Source organism: Pelecanus crispus, chromosome 2 (genome assembly GCF_030463565.1).
Source record: "Pelecanus crispus isolate bPelCri1 chromosome 2, bPelCri1.pri, whole genome shotgun sequence".
Classification (NCBI taxonomy): Eukaryota; Metazoa; Chordata; class Aves; order Pelecaniformes; family Pelecanidae; genus Pelecanus; species Pelecanus crispus.
The window spans coordinates 175,514,569-175,532,127 of NC_134644.1; the positions used below are offsets into that span (position 1 = coordinate 175,514,569).

The window sequence follows — 17,559 nt, forward strand, 5'->3', positions numbered from 1 at the left end:
AGCTATTAATTCACCAGCCCCAGCTGACACTTACAGAGAGCCTGTTTATTAGTTTAATTCCCAGCACCTGAGCCGTGCCCAGCTGGGAGCAGTCCTGGCAGCCAGCACTCCCCTCTCCCGGGGCAGGGACTTGCCTCCGGGGGCTATGGGGCACAATAACGCTGTCCTTGTCCGGGTGACAGGCTGGCCCACAGCTCGGAGAGGAGCCGCAGGGGCAGGGACAGGCACGGCACGCTCTCCAGCGGGCAGATGTCGGCCGCGCTGCGGGAGGCAGGAGCCCAGTCGAGCGCTCCGGCTGGAAGCGAGAGCAAAGCAGGCTTAGCAGGTCCTGCCTTTCTGCTCTACCTCCAGGAGGTCTCGCAAGCTGGCCTGAAACTCCATAAACAGTTTATTCAAGAGCAGCCCTTGACGGAGTTGCATAAGCTGGAGCAAAGCCAGGCACCGTTAGCTTGTGTTTGCACTGCACTTAAAGGCAGCGGCGGGGGGAGCGCTCGGCGGCGGGGCCATCCAGCCGGGCAGAGCAGCGCGGGCTCGGCCAACTTTAAAGGGAAGCCGAGGAGTCTGGAAAGCCGGAGCACGAGTCTGGCCAGGATGGGTTGGAAGAGCTCGACCCCAACCTCAGCTCCAGGGTAGCGAAGGAGGGTCTGAGCTGGCGGTGAAGAAAATGCCGCAAAGGAGCCACAGGCAGACTTTTAGTAGGGCCTGTAGCGATAGGACCAGGGGTAATGGTTTTAAACTAAAAGAAGGTAGATATAAGGAAGAAATTTTTTGCAATGAGGGTGGTGAAGCACTGGCACGGGTTGCCCAGAGAGGCGGTGGGGGCCCCATCCCTGGGAACATCCCAGGCCAGGCTGGACGGGGCTCTGAGCACCCTGGGCTGGTTAAAGCTGTCCCTGGCACTGCAGGGGGGTCGGACTGGATGACCTTCAAAGCTCCCTTCCCACCCAAACCATCCGGCGGTTCTATGACTGGAGCACATGAGCTGGAGGTGGCCCAGGGAAGGTGGCCCAGCATCCCCAGCAGCTCCAGCGAAGGCAGCAGCAGGTCTGTGGCGTTACGGCGGGCGCGAGGCTCGGTGGAGCACAGCACAGGAAAGCAGAGATGTCACCAGAGCATCCTGGCGCAGCCACAAGCTGCTGGAGCCCGGAGAAACGTCTGACCAGCTGGAGATGCTGTGGGGAGCAGGGGGACGCGCTGCCGCAGCCCCCAGGGTGACAGCAGCTCGGTGGCCCCAAGCAGCGGGAAGAGCTGGGTCCCCTCCCTGCCGCAGGGACGGGGCAACCTCGAGGGTCCGAGGGAGCAAAAGTTGACAGCGGAGATGCAAGTCAGCGCTGCAGAAGATGGGATGGTTTCACGATTCGGCCATGCTAATTGGTGATGATCTGGATGAGGGGATCGAGCACACCCTCAGTAAGTTTGCAGATGACACCAAGCTGGGTGGGAGTGTCGATCTGCTGGAGGGTGGGATGGCCCTGCAGAGGGACCGGGACAGGCTGGACCCATGGGCCAAGGCCAACTGGATGAGGTTCAACAAGGGCAAGTGCCGGGTCCTGCACTTGGGTCACAACGACCCCATGCAGCGCTGCAGGCTTGGGGAAGAGTGGCTGGAAGCTGCCTGGCCGGAAAGGACCTGGGGGTGTTGGTCGACAGCGGCTGAACATGAGCCAGCAGCGTGCCCAGGTGGCCAAGGTGGCCAACAGCATCCTGGCTTGTGTCAGGGGTAGTGTGGCCAGTGGGAGCAGGGCAGGGATCGTCCCCCCGTGCTCGGCGCTGGGGAGGCCGCACCTGGAATGCTGTGTCCAGTTTTGGGCCCCTCGCTCCAAGAAGGACCCGGAGGGGCTGGAGCGTGTCCAGGGAAGGGCAGCGGAGCTGGGGCAGGGTCTGGAGCACAGGGCTGGGAGCAGCGGCTGAGGGAACTGGGGGTGTTCAGCCTGGAGAAGAGGAGGCTGAGGGGAGACCTGATCGCTCTGCAGCTCCTGGCAGGAGGGGGCAGGGAGGGGGGTCGGGCTCTGCTCCCAAGGAACAGCGATGGGACGAGAGGAGATGGGCTCAAGCTGCGCCAGGGGAGGTTTAGGTTGGATATTGGGAGAAATTTCTCCATGGAAAGAGTGGTCAGGCATTGGAACAGGCTGCCCAGAGAGGTGGGGGAGTCCCCAGCCCTGGAGGGGTTCAAAAATGGGCAGAGGTGGCACTGGGGGCCATGGTTTAGTCTGGTCTACCCTTGATTGGCTTAGTGTGGACTTGGTAATGTTAGGTTAATGGTTGGACTGGACGATCTTAAAGGTCTTTTCCAACCTAAACGATTCCATGATTCTATGATTCTATGACTCGGGGACACCGGTGGGCGACAAAAGGGACGCCAGCCGGCCACGTGCGCTGGCAGCCCAGAAAGCCAAGCGTCTCCTGGGCTGCGTCCCCAGCAGCGTGGCCAGCGGGCCGAGGGAGGGGATTCTCCCGCTCCGCTCAGACCCCCACCCCGCAGCACCGCGTCCAAGCTCCGGGCTCCCCAGCGCGGGACGGGCGTGGAGCTGTCGGAGCGGGGCCAGGGGAGGGACGCGAAAAGGAGCCGAGGCTGGAACCCCCCTGCCCTGGAGAAAGGCTGGGGGAGCTGGGGGTGCTCAGCCTGGAGAGGAGGGGGCTGCGGGGAGACCTGAGTGCGGCCTGGCAGCGCTGACAGGGGGCTTGTAGGAAAGGCGGGGAGGCTTTTTACTGAGGCCTGTAGCCACAGGGCAAGCAATAATGGATTTGAACTCAAGAAGAATAGATTCAGACTGGATATAAGGAAGGAATTTCTTACACTGAGGGCGGTGAGGCACTGGAAGGGGTTGCCCAGAGAGGCGGTGGAGGCCCCATCCCTGGGAACATCCCAGGCCAGGCTGGACGGGGCTCGGAGCACCCTGGGCTGGTTAAAGCTGTCCCTGGCACTGCAGGGGCTGGGCTGGGTGGGCTCTGAAGGGCCCTTCCCACCCAAACCATCCTATGAGTCGATTCTATGATCTTCCCAAGGAAGGAGCTCCGCCAGCACGCTGAGGGCTGGCAAACAGCCCCCTGTCCCAGTCTGGGGCCACACGTCCCTGGAGACGGTGTCCCAAGGCACCCCCTGCATCTCAGCCAGCTTCAGAGCCCTCCTGCCATTGGGTTGCTGCAGGTGGGCTCTCTTCACTTCTCCGGGCTCGTTCACCCGGATGCGGCAACCTACCCTACAAGCCATTCTCCAGGAGGCACAAGCCCAGGCCAGGCATGGAGGGACTGGAAAAGAGAGGTCAGCACGGTAGGACTGCTCTCCTGATCCATCAGGATGACCCTTGGGATGTTTGGCACAACTCCTCCTCACCTCCCTTTCTGCCTCCTCGTGGTATCTGGCCGTTTCCAGGAGCTCCTGGAGCTGCTTTTGCACAAGGTCTTTGCTGGTGCACGCCCCAAGCGTTGTCCCGATGCATTTATACAGGAAGTTCTGGAAGAGCAAGAGGAACGTTACCACCCGGTGAAGCCCTGCCGAGCCCTTGGAGGCCGACTGAGCTTGGTCACGCACAGATTGCTCCTCGCAGCACACTGGAGGCTCGTGTCCCTAAAGCAAAGGTGCAGGACAGAGCCCGGCCGCAAGCAGCTGGGACACTCGGAGCACCGGGATAGAAGTCCCACCGCAGAGCGGCGTTCGGTCCAAGGAAGAGCGTCCCCACCGAGGCGTTTTCCGCTAAACCTGACCCAGCAGCTCAGCGGCAAGAATACACCGTTAACCCCGGAAGGGCACTGAGCCAACCGCATTCACCGGAGCCAGGAACAGGTATAATGAAACCCTTGTTCCTGCCCAGAGAGAGACAAAGTCACCGCGACGGAGCACAAAGACGCATTTTCCAGCGATGCCTCCACAGCCCCTGGTGACCGGCCAAGCCGGGCTCAGCTCCGACTGCTCCTACGTCCCCGCAGAAACACCAAGGCCTTCTGCAGCCACCTGCACGTGGGAGACTTGAGCTTCCTCCCCGACCTCCCCTGTCCTCTGCCCTCGCCAGCCTGGAGGTTACAACCTCGCAGCCCACCCCTGCACCGCTGCAGTCAGAAATGGCTTATTTGGCTCCTTCCCTTCTACGCCGGAGAGATCTTTTCCCGGTTCGGCTCGCTTCTCGCCCAGCTTAACCACAGGCCTGTTCGCAGCAGACGTAACGCAAGCTGCGCAGACCATGAGTTGGGTCTGACCGGCACAGGCAGAACAACGCAGCCTGGCCAGGACCTCTCGCGACAGCGATTCAGCCGTGGACCGGCCAATATTTCATTTTCAAGCCTGCCCAGCCACCTCGCTAACCTCCTGCTATTTCTTCTTCCCCCCTACCACCCCTTTCCCAGCGCCAAGGTGTTGGCAGGATGACGCTTTCAGAAAGCATCGAGGGCTGGATGGGCCCTGCCCCTGCTAACACGCCGCGGCGGGACGGGCACTGCCAGCCCCGTCGATCCCCCGCTGCTCCCCGCCGCGATCACCTTCTCCAGCGGGAAGCCGTTGTAGCTGTTCAGCTGCCTGCACATCTCCGTGACAAAATGGCAAATCCACGTGTTGTCAGAAACGGCCGCCAGCGTCTCCTGGAGGAACTGCGGGAGGAAGAGCCGTCAGCCGCAGGCGTCCTGACAAACCTGCTCCTGGCTACGCGAGGAGCCCCAGCCGGGAGGGGCGAGAGCCGTGCAATAAATAAAACATGGGGGGCTTGTGTCAGACCTCCGCGGCCCCTTGTCTGCACTCCCCAGACCACCGCGGGAGGCTGCCCGGCCCTTCGGAAGGCAGGCTGCCCACCCCAGAGCGGATCCTGCCAGCACGCAGGCTTTCCCCCCGCTCCCGAAACGTGCCTTTTTCCTCAGGGTCGGGTCTCTTCCAAGATAAAACTGCACCCAAGTAACACTGCCATCATCAGAGGAGCAGGATGAGCCCTGCCCGGTTTTAATTGCTTCTCCATGCCCTATTTTAAGGCTCTCCAATTAAGCGGGGAGACACTCCTGGGACCACTGTTCTCTGACCCACCAGCAAGCCCGAAAGCTCATTTTTAACTTTCCCTGCAAGAACCGCAAGTCACCCTCCGCGCTGACCCGCAGCTCTGCTTCTGAAGAGACAAGACGCGGCAGCGTGACAACGAGCGGCCATCGCCACCGCAGTCAGGGCGGGCGAGGGCAAGCATCCACCTCTGCAGACCCAGGCCGCGCTGCCGTCCGGCACGCGAAGCGCTGGCGAGCCCAGCCGAGGGGAGCTCTGAGTCCATTGCCGCTTGCCCTCCCACCGCCCCGTCGCCTCCCCGGCACAGCGACCCTTACCATCAGCAGCTTCTCTTCCCACTCCTTCTGGGACAGGGACTTCTCCGTGTTCTCTAGGAGAAAGCACATTTTTCTTTTTTTACACCGGTTTCTCATCCTCGCTGTACATCAGGCAGCAGGGGCGGACAGCTCTTCAAATGCTCCGTGTCCTGTAGTTGACACGGCGGGGCTAACCACTTGAGACAGAAAGGCACTCCTGGTAGGGATTAGTAGCACCAGGGTGATGAAAGTCCGTATTAAAATAGGAAACGGCACTTCTTCACAGATCTTCAGCGTACTGAGGGTCATCGGGCATGTGGGCAGTTGAATCATCGAATCGTTGAGGTTGGAAAAGACCCTTAAGATCATCCAGTCCAACCATTAACCCAACACTACCAAGTCCACCACTAGACCAATTCAGGGCAGAGTCATAATTTCATGTGTCCTGGCTTGGGGGCTGGATTATTTTTAATGAAAGTAAAAACTAGGAATCATTAAGGTTGGAAAGGATCTCTAAGATCATGAGCCCAACCATCACCCCAACACCCCCATGCCCACTAAATCATGTCCCAAAGTACCCCACCCTGTTCCTGGATGCTACCAAGTGTCCGGACACACGCAGTCCGGTTTGGAGAAGGTGACTCCAGCAGAGAGTTTCTCCCGAGCAGAAGCCGCCCCTTCCTACCTTCTATGTGCTCCACCAAGAGAGGGACCCGCTTGTCCCAAAGCTGCTCCAGCGCGGGGTGGACGCTGTAATGCAACACGTTCAGCAGACGCAGGGCAGCCGTCCCCCGGCAGTCTCCTACGTACGGCTGGGAAGACACAACCTGAAAGGTTGGGGGTGGAACAAGGGGCGTTAGTGCGGAGAAAGTCATTTCCAGGTTGTGAGTCGGAAAATCCGAGACAAAACACAGGAATGCAATACTGGGAAGCATTGAATGCTACACCTCAAAGAAACTAAAGCTTCCTCCTTTTGCTCCAGCTGTCGATAGAGAAATGTTGTCAGGAGAGAACGTCTCTCCCTACCCTGGATTCATCCCTGGGCAAAGGGGAGCAAGCCCCAGCCTCCCCAGGGCTGAGGAACAGCTTCTCAAAGCCCTGCAAGAACAGATCCGCGCTGCAGCACACCCCAGTTGCGCGGCTCTGGGGGTCCGAGAGGGAGTCTGAGCTTTCACAACCTAGACGGAGACGCTCCCGTGTGCGGAGGGGATGGGGCCGCACCCAACCCAAGAGGGTCTGGATACGGGCACCTCTGCCTGGAGCAGCGGGGCCAAACGGGGCATTTTTGCCCGTTTGCTGGGGCAGGCTCGGGGCAGCACAACGCAAGCTGCCCCTTCTCTTAGTCCGTCTGGGACAGGGGAGGGAGAGAAACCTAGCAATGTCAGACAGCGTTGTTTCGACCATCTTTGGAATTCAGGATCTCAAGACAATAATAGACAGGAGCCTTACGGGGAATTTTGCTTGCAAATAATCCATAGTTTTACTGTAGATTACTTTTGTCATTCCCAAACTACGGTCATAGTAAGCGATGCGCATGTGGGTTTTAGACAATATTGCTTTTACAGGCGTATTGCTCTTCGGGGGGAAGGGGAGGGGAGACCATGGTGCAATCATTCAGAAAAAGCTCCTGAAGGGTGACAGTGATCAAAAAAAAACTTTGTCATGACTAGGCAAAACTGAGCCCTTGTATATTGACTGGAGAGAAGTATCCCAGGTTGAGAGAGAGAAGCACACAGTGTAGTCAACAGTTCTTCTCCGTGGTATCTAGCCTCTGCAAGAATAATCTTAGGAAAAGCAACTTTTCTACTTTGCTTTGGATATGCCGGTAACCAGAGAAAGGAAAAGCTCTGCCTCCAGGCCACTCAGAATCATTGAATCATTTAGGTTAGAAAAGACCTTTAAGACCATCCAGTCCAACCATTAACCTACACTACCAAGTCCACACTAAACCAGTCAAGGGTAGACCAGACTGAACCATGTCCCCCAGTGCCACCTCTGCCCGTTTTTTGAACCCCTCCAGGGCTGGGGACTCCCCCACCTCTCTGGGCAGCCTGTTCCAATGCTTGGCCACCCTTTCCGTGAAGAAATTTCTCCCAATATCCAACCTAAACCTCCCCTGGCGCAGCTTGAGCCCATCTCCTCTCGTCCTATCGCTCACTACTTGGGAGAAGAACTTACCAGCAGTCTCGTCGTTAGAGCATAGGGCGAAGGAAGATTTGCTACGAACAGAAGAGAAAAAAAACATAAGACGGCATCTCCCACCGAGCGCCCACGAAGCAGGCCGGCGACTGCCTGGCTTGCAGACGAGCCCCAAGCTCGCGCACCCCCAGCGTCCGTCCTCGGAAGCCAGCACTGACCATTCAAGTCGTAACGGATAAGGGACGCGTTTTCTCCCTCCTCTTGCTTCTTCATGGCCAAATACATGAGGCTCTTGCAGAGCGGGGTCAGGGCATTGGTGAACTGTATGGGGGTCACAAACTCCAGGAGGTACGGCCACAAAACCTGCCGGGAGAAGGGGAGCACGGCACTCGCCCTGCCTGCTGGCGCAGGGCAACCAGCAAGAGCCCGGCTGCGGGATGGAGACCCTGCGCCGGAGCATGGGACTGAGAGGGAGAGGAGGAGGAGACGCCAGGTCCAACGCCTTTTGCTGATAAGGAAAAACCCCGAGTCCCTTTAGGCAGCGCTGTCGCTCAGGAAGGGACGGGCATCTGCTGCCTGCGCTCTGCTCCAGCAGCACGGAAGCACCAGCCCCAGGGTGTTCCCTTTCATAGAATCACGGGATGGTTTGGGTGGGAAGGGCCCTTCAGAGCCCACCCAGCCCAGCCCCTGCCGTGCCAGGGACAGCTTTAACCAGCCCAGGGTGCTCCGAGCCCCGTCCAGCCTGGCCTGGGATGTTCCCAGGGATGGGGCCTCCACCGCCTCGCTGGGCAACCCCTTCCAGTGCTTCACCACCCTCAGTGTAAGAAATTTCTTCTCTATATCCAGTCTGAATCTATTCTTCTGTACTTTAAATCCATTATTGCTTGCCCTGTGGCTGCAGGCCTCAGTAAAAAGCCTCCCCGTCTTTCCTACAAGCCCCCTGTCAGCGCTGCCAGGCCGCACTCAGGCCTCCCCGCAGCCCCCTCCTCTCCAGGCTGAGCACCCCCAGCCCCCCCAGCCTGGCCCCGCAGCAGAGGGGCTCCGGCCCTCGGGGCATTTCTGTGGCCTCCCCTGGCCCCGCTCCAGCAGCTCCATGTCCTCCTTGCGCCGGGGACTTCCAGCACCGCTGCCCTGCTCCGGCCTTGGAGGAGCTCGTGGGGAGGGTACACACAGGTCCTTGGGAGGACAGCATCCCAAACCAAACCTCCGCCCCGCTCTCGGAGGGATGGGGATGGTGGCAATAGCTCCTACCAGGGTTGGGAGAGGTGACAACCCGTCCCGCCTGGCATATGGGGCATCCCGCACGTCGCACGGGTGCTGCGGGCTGTGCCGAGGGCAGCGCAGGACCCCCAGCGCACGGTCCCCGGACAGCGGCACCGACCACCGCAGAGGCAGAGACGACCGTGCGGACTCACGTCGTTCATCCTGTCAACCGTCGTGCTGAGGAGAAAGAGCGTATTGACGCTGATGCTCTGGACGCTGTCGCTAGCGAGGTCATCGGCATCCGGCGGCTGCTTTTTGGGCTGCTGGAGGAGGGGGAAAGCGCAGGTCAGCGCGGATGCTGCAGCTGGGAGCAGCTCTGGGTGACTCCCTCAGCGAACACGTTTCCCAAGCCGTCGAGACGGCACGCCTGGCAAACCACGTGCTGGAAGGAACGGGTAGAACCCGAAAGCCTCCTGGTTCACGGCCCATCTCCAGCACGTGCTCCAGCTCTCCCCATGGAGCTCCGAGGGGCTGCAAAGCTCCCACAGCCCAAATCATCACCCCTGCTCCTCTTTGAGGGGGAAAGGGGTGATCTGAGCCCCAGGGTGCTTTTAGTCGTGCCCACGGCTCCGCAGCTTCCCCCGCTGAGAGGGCAGCAGCCTGACCCAGCCTGGCGACACGGCGGGCACAGAGCTGGCGGGAGGCGGAGGTCCTGCCAGCGCAGCCCCCAGATCCTGGCTGGCATCATGTGGATGCAGGGAAATGCAGGGACAGCCGTCCCAACGGCATCTCTCCTGCTCCTGAGGTTTGCCCCTGCTCCTGCTTGCCCCAGAGGCAGGCACCGCGACACGCCATCAGGGGAAATTCGGGGAGGAAGCTGCTGGCGCATGAGGGCTGGGGAGGTGTCCTGGTTTTGGCTGGGACAGAGTTAATTTTCTTCCTAGCAGCAGGCACAGTGCTGTGGTTTGGATTTAGTAGGAGAAGAATGCTGATAACACGCTGATGTTTTTAGTTGTTGCTGAGTCCTGCTTATGCCAGTCAAGAACTTTTTCAGCTTCCCCTGGTCTGCCAGGGGCACAAGGAGCTGGGAGGGGGCACAGCCAGGAGAGCTGACCCCAACTGCCCCAAGGGCCATTCCATACCATACGGCGTCATGGGCAGTATAGAAACTGGGGGGGCTGGCCGGGGAGCAGCGATCGCTGCTGGGAACTGGCTGGGCATCGGTCGGCGGGTGGGGAGCAATTGCATTGGGCATCACTTGATTTGGATATCATTATTATTATTATCATTATTATACTGTTACTATTAGCATTACTATTTTACTTTATTTCAGTTATTAACCTGTTCTTATCTCAGCCCAGGAGTGTTTCTCACTCTCACTCCTCCGATTCTCTCCCCCATCCCACCGGGGCAGGGGCAGTGAGCGATGGCTGCGTGGTGCTGAGCCGCTGCCTGGGGCTGAACCCCGACAGGATGGCAAGGGGGACACCCCGAGGCTCCGAGGCAGGGAGCCTGCACGGGCGCGGAGCGGCGGAGGTGCGCTCGGTTCGGACGCTTTGGTCCTAGAGCGAGGGCTGCCCCGGGGAGGGTTCAGGGTCAAGAGGCCGCAGGCGAAACGAAGCAAAGCACGCTGCTGCCGGCTGCGCCGCTCCACTGAGGACAGCGGTGGCCAGAGGTTGGATGGGAGAGCTCTGCAGGCTGCGCTGCAGCTCTGCCGAGCTGGGTACCGGGCTGCTGCCACCACGGATCTGCCTAAACGGGCGCTGGGGAGAGCCAGAGGCGCGCTCAGCTACAGACGGGGACCTGCCCGCTCCCACCCACGTACCTTTCTTTAGGAGTTTTACCCCACCTGGATGCGCTTACCGCGTCCGAGGGAAGGGCGCACTGGCGGACGAGGAATTCCATCATCGCCTCCCCGCCGGGCTGCTCCAGGTAGCCGTGGTGAGCCATGGCGCTGATCACCTGCACCAGCGCCCGCTTCACCTGCACGGGCAGAGCAGCGGCACCAGCCATGGGTGCAGGGCGGAGGGAAGAAGCTGCGAGCAGCGCGCAGGGCGGGGGTCCGCCTGCTGCAGGGTCCTCCTCACAGCTGCCCTCCTCCTTCTCGGGAGTGGGGAATGTTATCACGGGTCTTACACACAGCCTTGCAAGCGGGTTTGGGCTCTGCCAGCAGCAGCCGGGCGCCGCGCAGGACAGCGGGGGTCAGCTGCCCGTTGCTCGCGTCCGTGGGGCTGTCTGGAGGGGACCGGACAGGAGCCCAGGGCCACACCACCCACCGCACATGGTTACGTCTGGCAAAGCAAAGGTTGCGTTTTGCAAGCGGGACGCGCTAAGTGACCGCGTGAGCCGAGTCACCAGCAGCCTGGCGCTGCCGGCAGCGCCGTGCGTTTTCTTTACATGCGGCACTCCAGGCGGGGCCACGCTTCGCAGCGGCGCAGGGCTGCCTGCGCTCGGACACGCTCTTTGCATGGGTCACAGACGAAAAACGAGGCCCAGTGTGCTCCCCCCGTTACCAGGATCTTCTGGGCGTGTTGGCAGAGCTGCCAAAACCTCGACCAGGAGAGAGATGAGCAACGGGAGGCGGCGGAGGGCAGCCAGGCTGGCAGAGGCAGGGGGCACGGCTGTGCAGGGCCCCAGAAATAAACCCCCACCCCCAAGCACGCCGCAGAAGAGTGGAAGGTCGGCTTACCTTATTGTTGCTGTCTTGCAGAGGAAGTTTCATAGATGAAAGAATGAAGGGCTTTTTAATCTCCATTTGAGAGGCTGAAAAAGAAAAAAAAAAAAGAGGGCAGACTGTGAAGCTCGCTGATGCTCTTGAGCTGCCAAGGACAGAGCTGCTGATCCCGAACATCCCCTTTACCCGACAGGGAAGGCTTTGTCCCTTGTCCCCCTTCCCAGCTGGCTGGGCCGCCAGACTGGTTTCCTCCTCCCCTGACCCTGCAGCCAAGGACGGGCTCATGTCCTCGTCCCACTCATCCCAGGTCCCAGCAGGGAATGAGGGGACTCATGGAAAGCCTGCCTGGAGCCCCTCCGCACTTTAGAATCAGAGAATCATGGAATGGTTTGGGTGGGAAGGGCCCTTCAGAGCCCACCCAGCCCAGCCCCTGCCGTGCCAGGGACAGCTTTAACCAGCCCAGGGTGCTCCGAGCCCCGTCCAGCCTGGCCTGGGATGTTCCCAGGGATGGGGCCTCCACCGCCTCTCTGGGCAACCCCTTCCAGTGCTTCACCACCCTCAGCGTAAAAAATTTCTCCCTTAGATCCAGTCTAAACCTATCCTTCCTGCTTTGAGACCCCGACAGGGAGCGTGGCTGGCTGGGCGGCAGCCACGCCGGTACTCACGGGCGCTGTTGATGATCTGCCTCATGATGAGGAGCGTCCCCACACGGGTCCTCTCGTTGCTGCTCTCCAGCTTCGGGAGGAGGAAGGCCAGCACGCGGTCAGGGAACGAGCAGGCTGCGGAAAGCCAAACCAACCGTGACGGACGCGCATCGTCCCGGGGACAGCACGCAGCCTAGAGATTCGGGATGCAGGCACCGCATCCCCTACGCGGGGGCATCCCGCCCCGTATATCCCCACATGCCCGCTACGCGCGGCCGGGCTTTGCCTGCTGCATCAAACCACGGGGAGTTTGGAAAGCGCCGCTCCTCCTCTCCCCGCTGCCGTGCCGCCCCATCAGCCAGGCCAACCAGCCCATCCTGCTCTTCACATCCAGACCTGAGCTTTTCTCAGGTGCTTTCAGCAAATTCCCCGCGCTCTTTAGGGAGCCGGAGGAGTTTAAATTGTACCTTCCAACAAGTGCTGCCCCGTCTGTCAAAACATTTGGCTTGTTAAAAATAAAACCAGTCTATGGACGCCAAAATTGGAGCGACACTCGCGGGCATTCGAGAGGCACGGCTGGGGAGGGACGGGCTGCTCCGAGGCAGGGTAGCCCGAAAACGGCTCAGGCAAAGGCAGCTGGGCTGAAGGTTTGCCTTCACGACCGCGAGCAAGAAAGGGACATCGCCCAACTGTGACTCAGCAGCAGCTTGTCACGCCACCGCTCTTCTTCTGGCAATTGCGCACGCTTCCGTCTGTGCCACAGCCACGCGGCGAGGGGAGCCGAAACGGGGGGAGACGGGGCTGCAGCCGCAGAGCCCCACGCACAGGCTGGGGGCACGCGGGTCGGCCCGCAAATCCCCCTCAGTTTGACCGTAGGGGACCCCACTGTGCTCCAAACGTTTGCAGGAACCCGGAATTTCATCCGCATTAGCCGTACGGGATACAGCAAGAAGGAGTACGGGTGAGCAGGGTACCCCCAAAGTCAAACGACGTCTAGCTGCCCCGACCACGGGCACGGCATTGCTGCAGAAGCCGGCTCGAGAGGTCTCAGTGGGCTGGTACAGCTCAAAAGGCTCTGAAGAAACCTTTGAAACGGAGCCAGGCGCCTTTGGGAAGGTCCCCGGAAGGGGATGATCGGGCCCGAGCTAGCAGCGAGCTCCAGGGGAGCGGCATCAGCCCCACGCTCTTCCTCAAGGAGCTCCGGCGAGAGACGCTCTCCCTGGACGCCAGCCTTTAGGGACACGCAAAGCTCCTGCCTCCTGCAAGCCTGACGCCGCGGGCTAGAGCCGGGACGGAAACCATCGCCCTCCCCTCCCTCTTAGCCACGTGGGGAGGTGGGAGATGTCCACCGTATCCCCCAAGCCCAGCTGAGACCAGGGGGAACGAACCCCTCCATCCGTTCGCCACGCACAACTCCTTGGAGAGGACCACGAAACGGCAGGAAAACCACCAGCCCAAGGTTCGGGAAAACCGAACTCCAAGGGGTTCGGCTGCGGGACAGCCACACCGCGCCATCCCTTACCCAGGACGGTGAAGCATCGCAGAACCTCCGTGTGATTTTTAACAGTCAGGGGGACGGATGGATCTGCAGGAGCACAGATCTGTTGGAGAAACAGCAGCGGTCAGGGATGTTACCCGGAGCAGGCACTGGCAGGCTGCGGAGCCAGCCCTGGAGAGGCAGAGCCGGGCTCGGCACAGGCGCGGTGCCGAGATTCGGGACAGACAAAGCCCTGGGCTGGTGGGTGACAGCATCCCACGACACGGATGCCCGGAGCGGTGCTTTCTGCCTGCGCTCGCAGCAGGTTAAGTCATCTCGGGGAAGGAGGGAAGGAGGTGCCTGCTCAGGAGCTGCAGGATATTCCTTGTTTAAACACCGGGACCACCAGCCTCCTCTGGAACCTCTTGAGTCAACCCTTCCGGGTGCTACTAAAAAAATTCAGGCTCTTAATTCAATTTACGTTGCAGCAAGGACAACGTGCGTCTGCTTACTCTGATCTGCCAAAAAGACGCTTCGGTCTGCAACTGAGCCAGAGCTGCTGTGTGAGGCCAGCCCCAGAGCCGCCCCTCCGCAGCCGCGAGCAGCTTTTGCCCGTCGAAGCCCGTCATCAAGAAGCGGTCCCTACACAAGGGCACGGTTATTTTATTCGGTTGTTACGAATCGCTTTGGTAAAGCGTGTATTTTAAAGCACAGCCTCCCTGCTGGACGCTTCCAAGACTCAGACTCAGTTAAGTATTAGAAAAAAAAAAAACCAACCAAAAAACTGTTCAGACCTGTTTTCAGCCCCGGGAGCGCGATCTTAAGAGTTTAGCAATACAACAGACCTTGCAGCCCTGCGGCTGAAGAACGGCTGAGGAGGAGTCCGGGCTTGGCAGCCCGAGAAGGGCTCCTGCACGGTCACTGCTCCGTGGCGAGTCAATGCCCGCGCTTATTCTCAAAGAGCAAACTTTTTAAAAGGCCCATTGATTTCGAGGTGTTTGTTTTCAATCCGCGGCATAACTGCGCAGCCAGAGCTCCTCTCACTCCAGATGACTCGCCTGTGCGTGTGACTCCTTTAATATATCAGACACCGGAGCCTGAGAGCTGGCAACACCGCTGGCGAGCAGCAGGGAAGCCGAGAGCCTCAGAGGGGCACGACCAGGGGATAAAAAAGCCGAGCAGGCTGCACGCCCCCATCTCGGGCCGGTCCAGGGGAAGCCTCGAGCCCTGCAGACCGAGCTTACGGCCAGGCTCCGGCGTTACGCCCCGCCAGGAGCCCCCCTTGCCCCCCCAGCACCCTCCTGAGGGCGGCTGCTCTCTGCCCAGCCCTTACCTGAGGGTGCAGGGTGCCCAGGAGAGAGTCCAGCTGCACATCAAGGCTGCGGCTGCCGATGTTGACAGAAGCTTCCAGGATCTGGCAGAGGCTCTGCAAGCAAGAGGCCGGTTTGGAGTTTGCATCAGAAAAACACTCGGGCTCCAGAGGAGGACAGAGGATGGTGACCCCCGCGCTACGCCAGCCCAAGGGGAGGGGACCGCCGGCGAGAGCGGCCATCACGATCCCACCACAGCGGCAGCGAGCAGCAAAACCCATCTTCCACGGGTGGGGGGCACAGCTCGGCTTTCCCCAGAGCTGCCTCTTCCACCGATGCCGCGGCAGGAGGCCACGAAGAGGCACGCTGGCTGCTGCGAGCCACGGCTGGGCGCAGAGCGAGAACCAGGCACAGGGCAGAGGTGGCAGCAGAGACGGGCTGCAGCCCGCTCCATCCTCCCAGATCGCTGGGCATCACCTCCCAGGTGGTTTTAGCTCAGTAGCAAGAGGGATCATGATGCAGGGAGAGGGAATCTCGGGTGGAAAACGCAGTCCAGCTGGGCGGAGGCATGGCACGAGCTGCGTGACACCGCGGTTAAAGGAAGGACTAAGAGCGCTTTGCTGCTGCCGCTGCTCTCTGGGACGAGCAGAGCCGCTGCTCTGCGTGCCTCCTGCATTCACGGATGGCCGCTGGCACCGCTGAACCCCAGCACAACCCGCGGCCGGTGGGCAGAGGTACGCTACCCACCCTACACCCCCAAAGGCTGCCAGCCAGCGGGGCTGGGGTCGGGTCCTCGGCCAGCGACACCAGCACTCCGAGCTGCTTTACCTTGGATATGTAGAAGGCCTCCGCGTGCTTCTTGTAGAGGGCGAGGATGCCTGGAATCAGCTTAGGGAGCTGCTCCTCCAGCTTTTCACTGGGCATCAGGTAACTCATAGGTCCCACAGCCTCCACCACGGCCAGTCTCAGCTGCAGGGAGAGATCGCGCATCAGAGCCCGGCCGGACAGGCCTGCCGCAGCGGCGCTCTGCTGCTACGGAGCTGCTCTTCCTGATGCTTCCAGCAGCCCCTGAGCAGAGGCGGGGACAGCGTTTCGCCCGGCTTTGCCAGTCTAAGCGCAAGGAGCGCTCAGCAGAGAAGGGGGACGCCGAAATACGTCACCCGTGCCTGCAGAGGACAAAACCTGGCCAAACGTCTCCCAGCTGCGGCATTGACAGCCAGCTGAACGTGAGCCAGCAGTGTGCCCAGGTGGCCAAGGTAGCCAACAGCATCCTGGCTTGTGTCAGGGGTAGTGTGGCCAGCAGGAGCAGGGCAGGGATCGTCCCCCCGTGCTCGGCGCTGGGGAGGCCGCACCTGGAATGCTGTGTCCAGTTTTGGGCCCCTCGCTCCAAGAAGGACCCGGAGGGGCTGGAGCGTGTCCAGGGAAGGGCAGCGGAGCTGGGGCAGGGTCTGGAGCACAGGGCTGGGAGCAGCGGCTGAGGGAGCTGGGGGTGTTCAGCCTGGAGAAGAGGAGGCTGAGGGGAGACCTGATCGCTCTGCAGCTCCTGGCAGGAGGGGGCAGGGAGGGGGGTCGGGCTCTGCTCCCAAGGAACAGCGATGGGACGAGAGGAGATGGGCTCAAGCTGCGCCAGGGGAGGTTTAGGTTGGATATTGGGAGAAATTTCTTCACGGAAAGGGTGGTCAAGCATTGGACCAGGCTGCCCAGAGAGGTGGGGGAGTCCCCAGCCCTGGAGGGGTTCAAAAAACGGGCAGAGGTGGCACTTGGGGACATGGTTCAGTCTGGTCTACCCTTGATTGGTTTAGTGTGGACTTGGTAGTGTGGGTTAATGGTTGGGCTGGGTGATCTTAAAGGGCTTTTCCAACCTCAACGATTCAATGATTCTATTCCACGATTCTATATGCCCAGCCTGTCCCCCAACGGGCTGCAGAAGCACCCCATGCTCTGCATTCCAGCAACGGGGAGCAAGCGACCCATACGTGTCGGACAGGAGGACAGGGAACCGAGCAGAGCTGCGGAGCACACGGAGAAAAGCATCCAGCCCTAAGTCAGAGCCGGGGGCTTGCTCTTCTGGGGGCCACGTCCTTAGGGAAGGGCGCAGCTGAGATGCTGCGAGGCCGACGTCAGGCTAACAGCCCCCCACTCCGCACCCAGGGGGGTCCCCCCGTCCCCCCACCTTGGCTTCCCGGTGCTGCAGCCAGCTGTTGAAGAGCACTTCGTACGCACTGAAGATCTCGTTTGAGAAGGTGTCCTTCCTGACCGTGGGGTCCGGCGCCTTGTCCAAGTTCGCCAAGTACTCCTGGATGCTCTCACTGAAGTGCTGCAGAGCTACGAGACAGATCGCGTAGTTAGATTTTTTTTTCCCCCCCCGCGCGTACAAGACGGTGTTTGTTTTAGCCCCTCCAGAAAGCAGATGGCTGACGTGCTGTTTTACTGGGCAGCATCTCAAAGGATAGCAGATGCACCGGGACTCTCTCTGGCAGGCTGAGAGACTTCCCGCGAGGTGCCCTGGCTACGAGGGATCCTGGCAGGTAGCCACGCCAGAGATACACGCCGCTTTGTGCTTCCTGGGCCAGGGTTGATATAACCAACTCCAGAAACCCAGCTCCGCTGACCCACGGGAGCCTGGATTTGCCACACGGGTTATTTCTACGCCTTCGTTAGCAGCTAGGGCGGCCAAGAATAACAACCTCGCGGCCACGGGCAAGCCAGCGCACCGCACCTCGACGAGTTCGTCCGGTCCCCAGGCCAGCAAGCGCTGCGTGTGAGCGCACGTTGTTGTTCCTGTTGCGAATTGGACCGGTGACGAGGGCACGCGTGCGTAAAGGCACGCGTCCTCGCTCA

At 60.6% G+C, this 17,559-nt stretch overlaps 1 protein-coding gene across 2 annotated transcripts in view; it reads right to left on the reverse strand.

Moving 5' to 3' along the window:
- The window catches only part of MROH1 (maestro heat like repeat family member 1), a 67,002-nt gene that overhangs the window by 36,833 nt on the left and 12,610 nt on the right, over nt 1-17,559 (reverse strand). For both annotated transcript variants that reach the window (XM_075728149.1, XM_075728148.1), the window contains exons 6-19: nt 16,892-17,043; nt 15,547-15,687; nt 14,742-14,834; nt 13,454-13,532; nt 11,953-12,066; nt 11,303-11,376; nt 10,477-10,596; nt 8,826-8,936; nt 7,629-7,773; nt 7,450-7,490; nt 5,957-6,098; nt 5,293-5,345; nt 4,474-4,581; nt 3,335-3,454 (exon numbers count right to left, since the gene is read on the reverse strand). In XM_075728149.1, the coding sequence (XP_075584264.1) occupies nt 3,335-3,454; nt 4,474-4,581; nt 5,293-5,345; nt 5,957-6,098; nt 7,450-7,490; nt 7,629-7,773; nt 8,826-8,936; nt 10,477-10,596; nt 11,303-11,376; nt 11,953-12,066; nt 13,454-13,532; nt 14,742-14,834; nt 15,547-15,687; nt 16,892-17,043 (1,493 nt within the window). The remainder of the gene's footprint in view (nt 1-3,334; nt 3,455-4,473; nt 4,582-5,292; nt 5,346-5,956; nt 6,099-7,449; nt 7,491-7,628; nt 7,774-8,825; nt 8,937-10,476; nt 10,597-11,302; nt 11,377-11,952; nt 12,067-13,453; nt 13,533-14,741; nt 14,835-15,546; nt 15,688-16,891; nt 17,044-17,559) is intronic.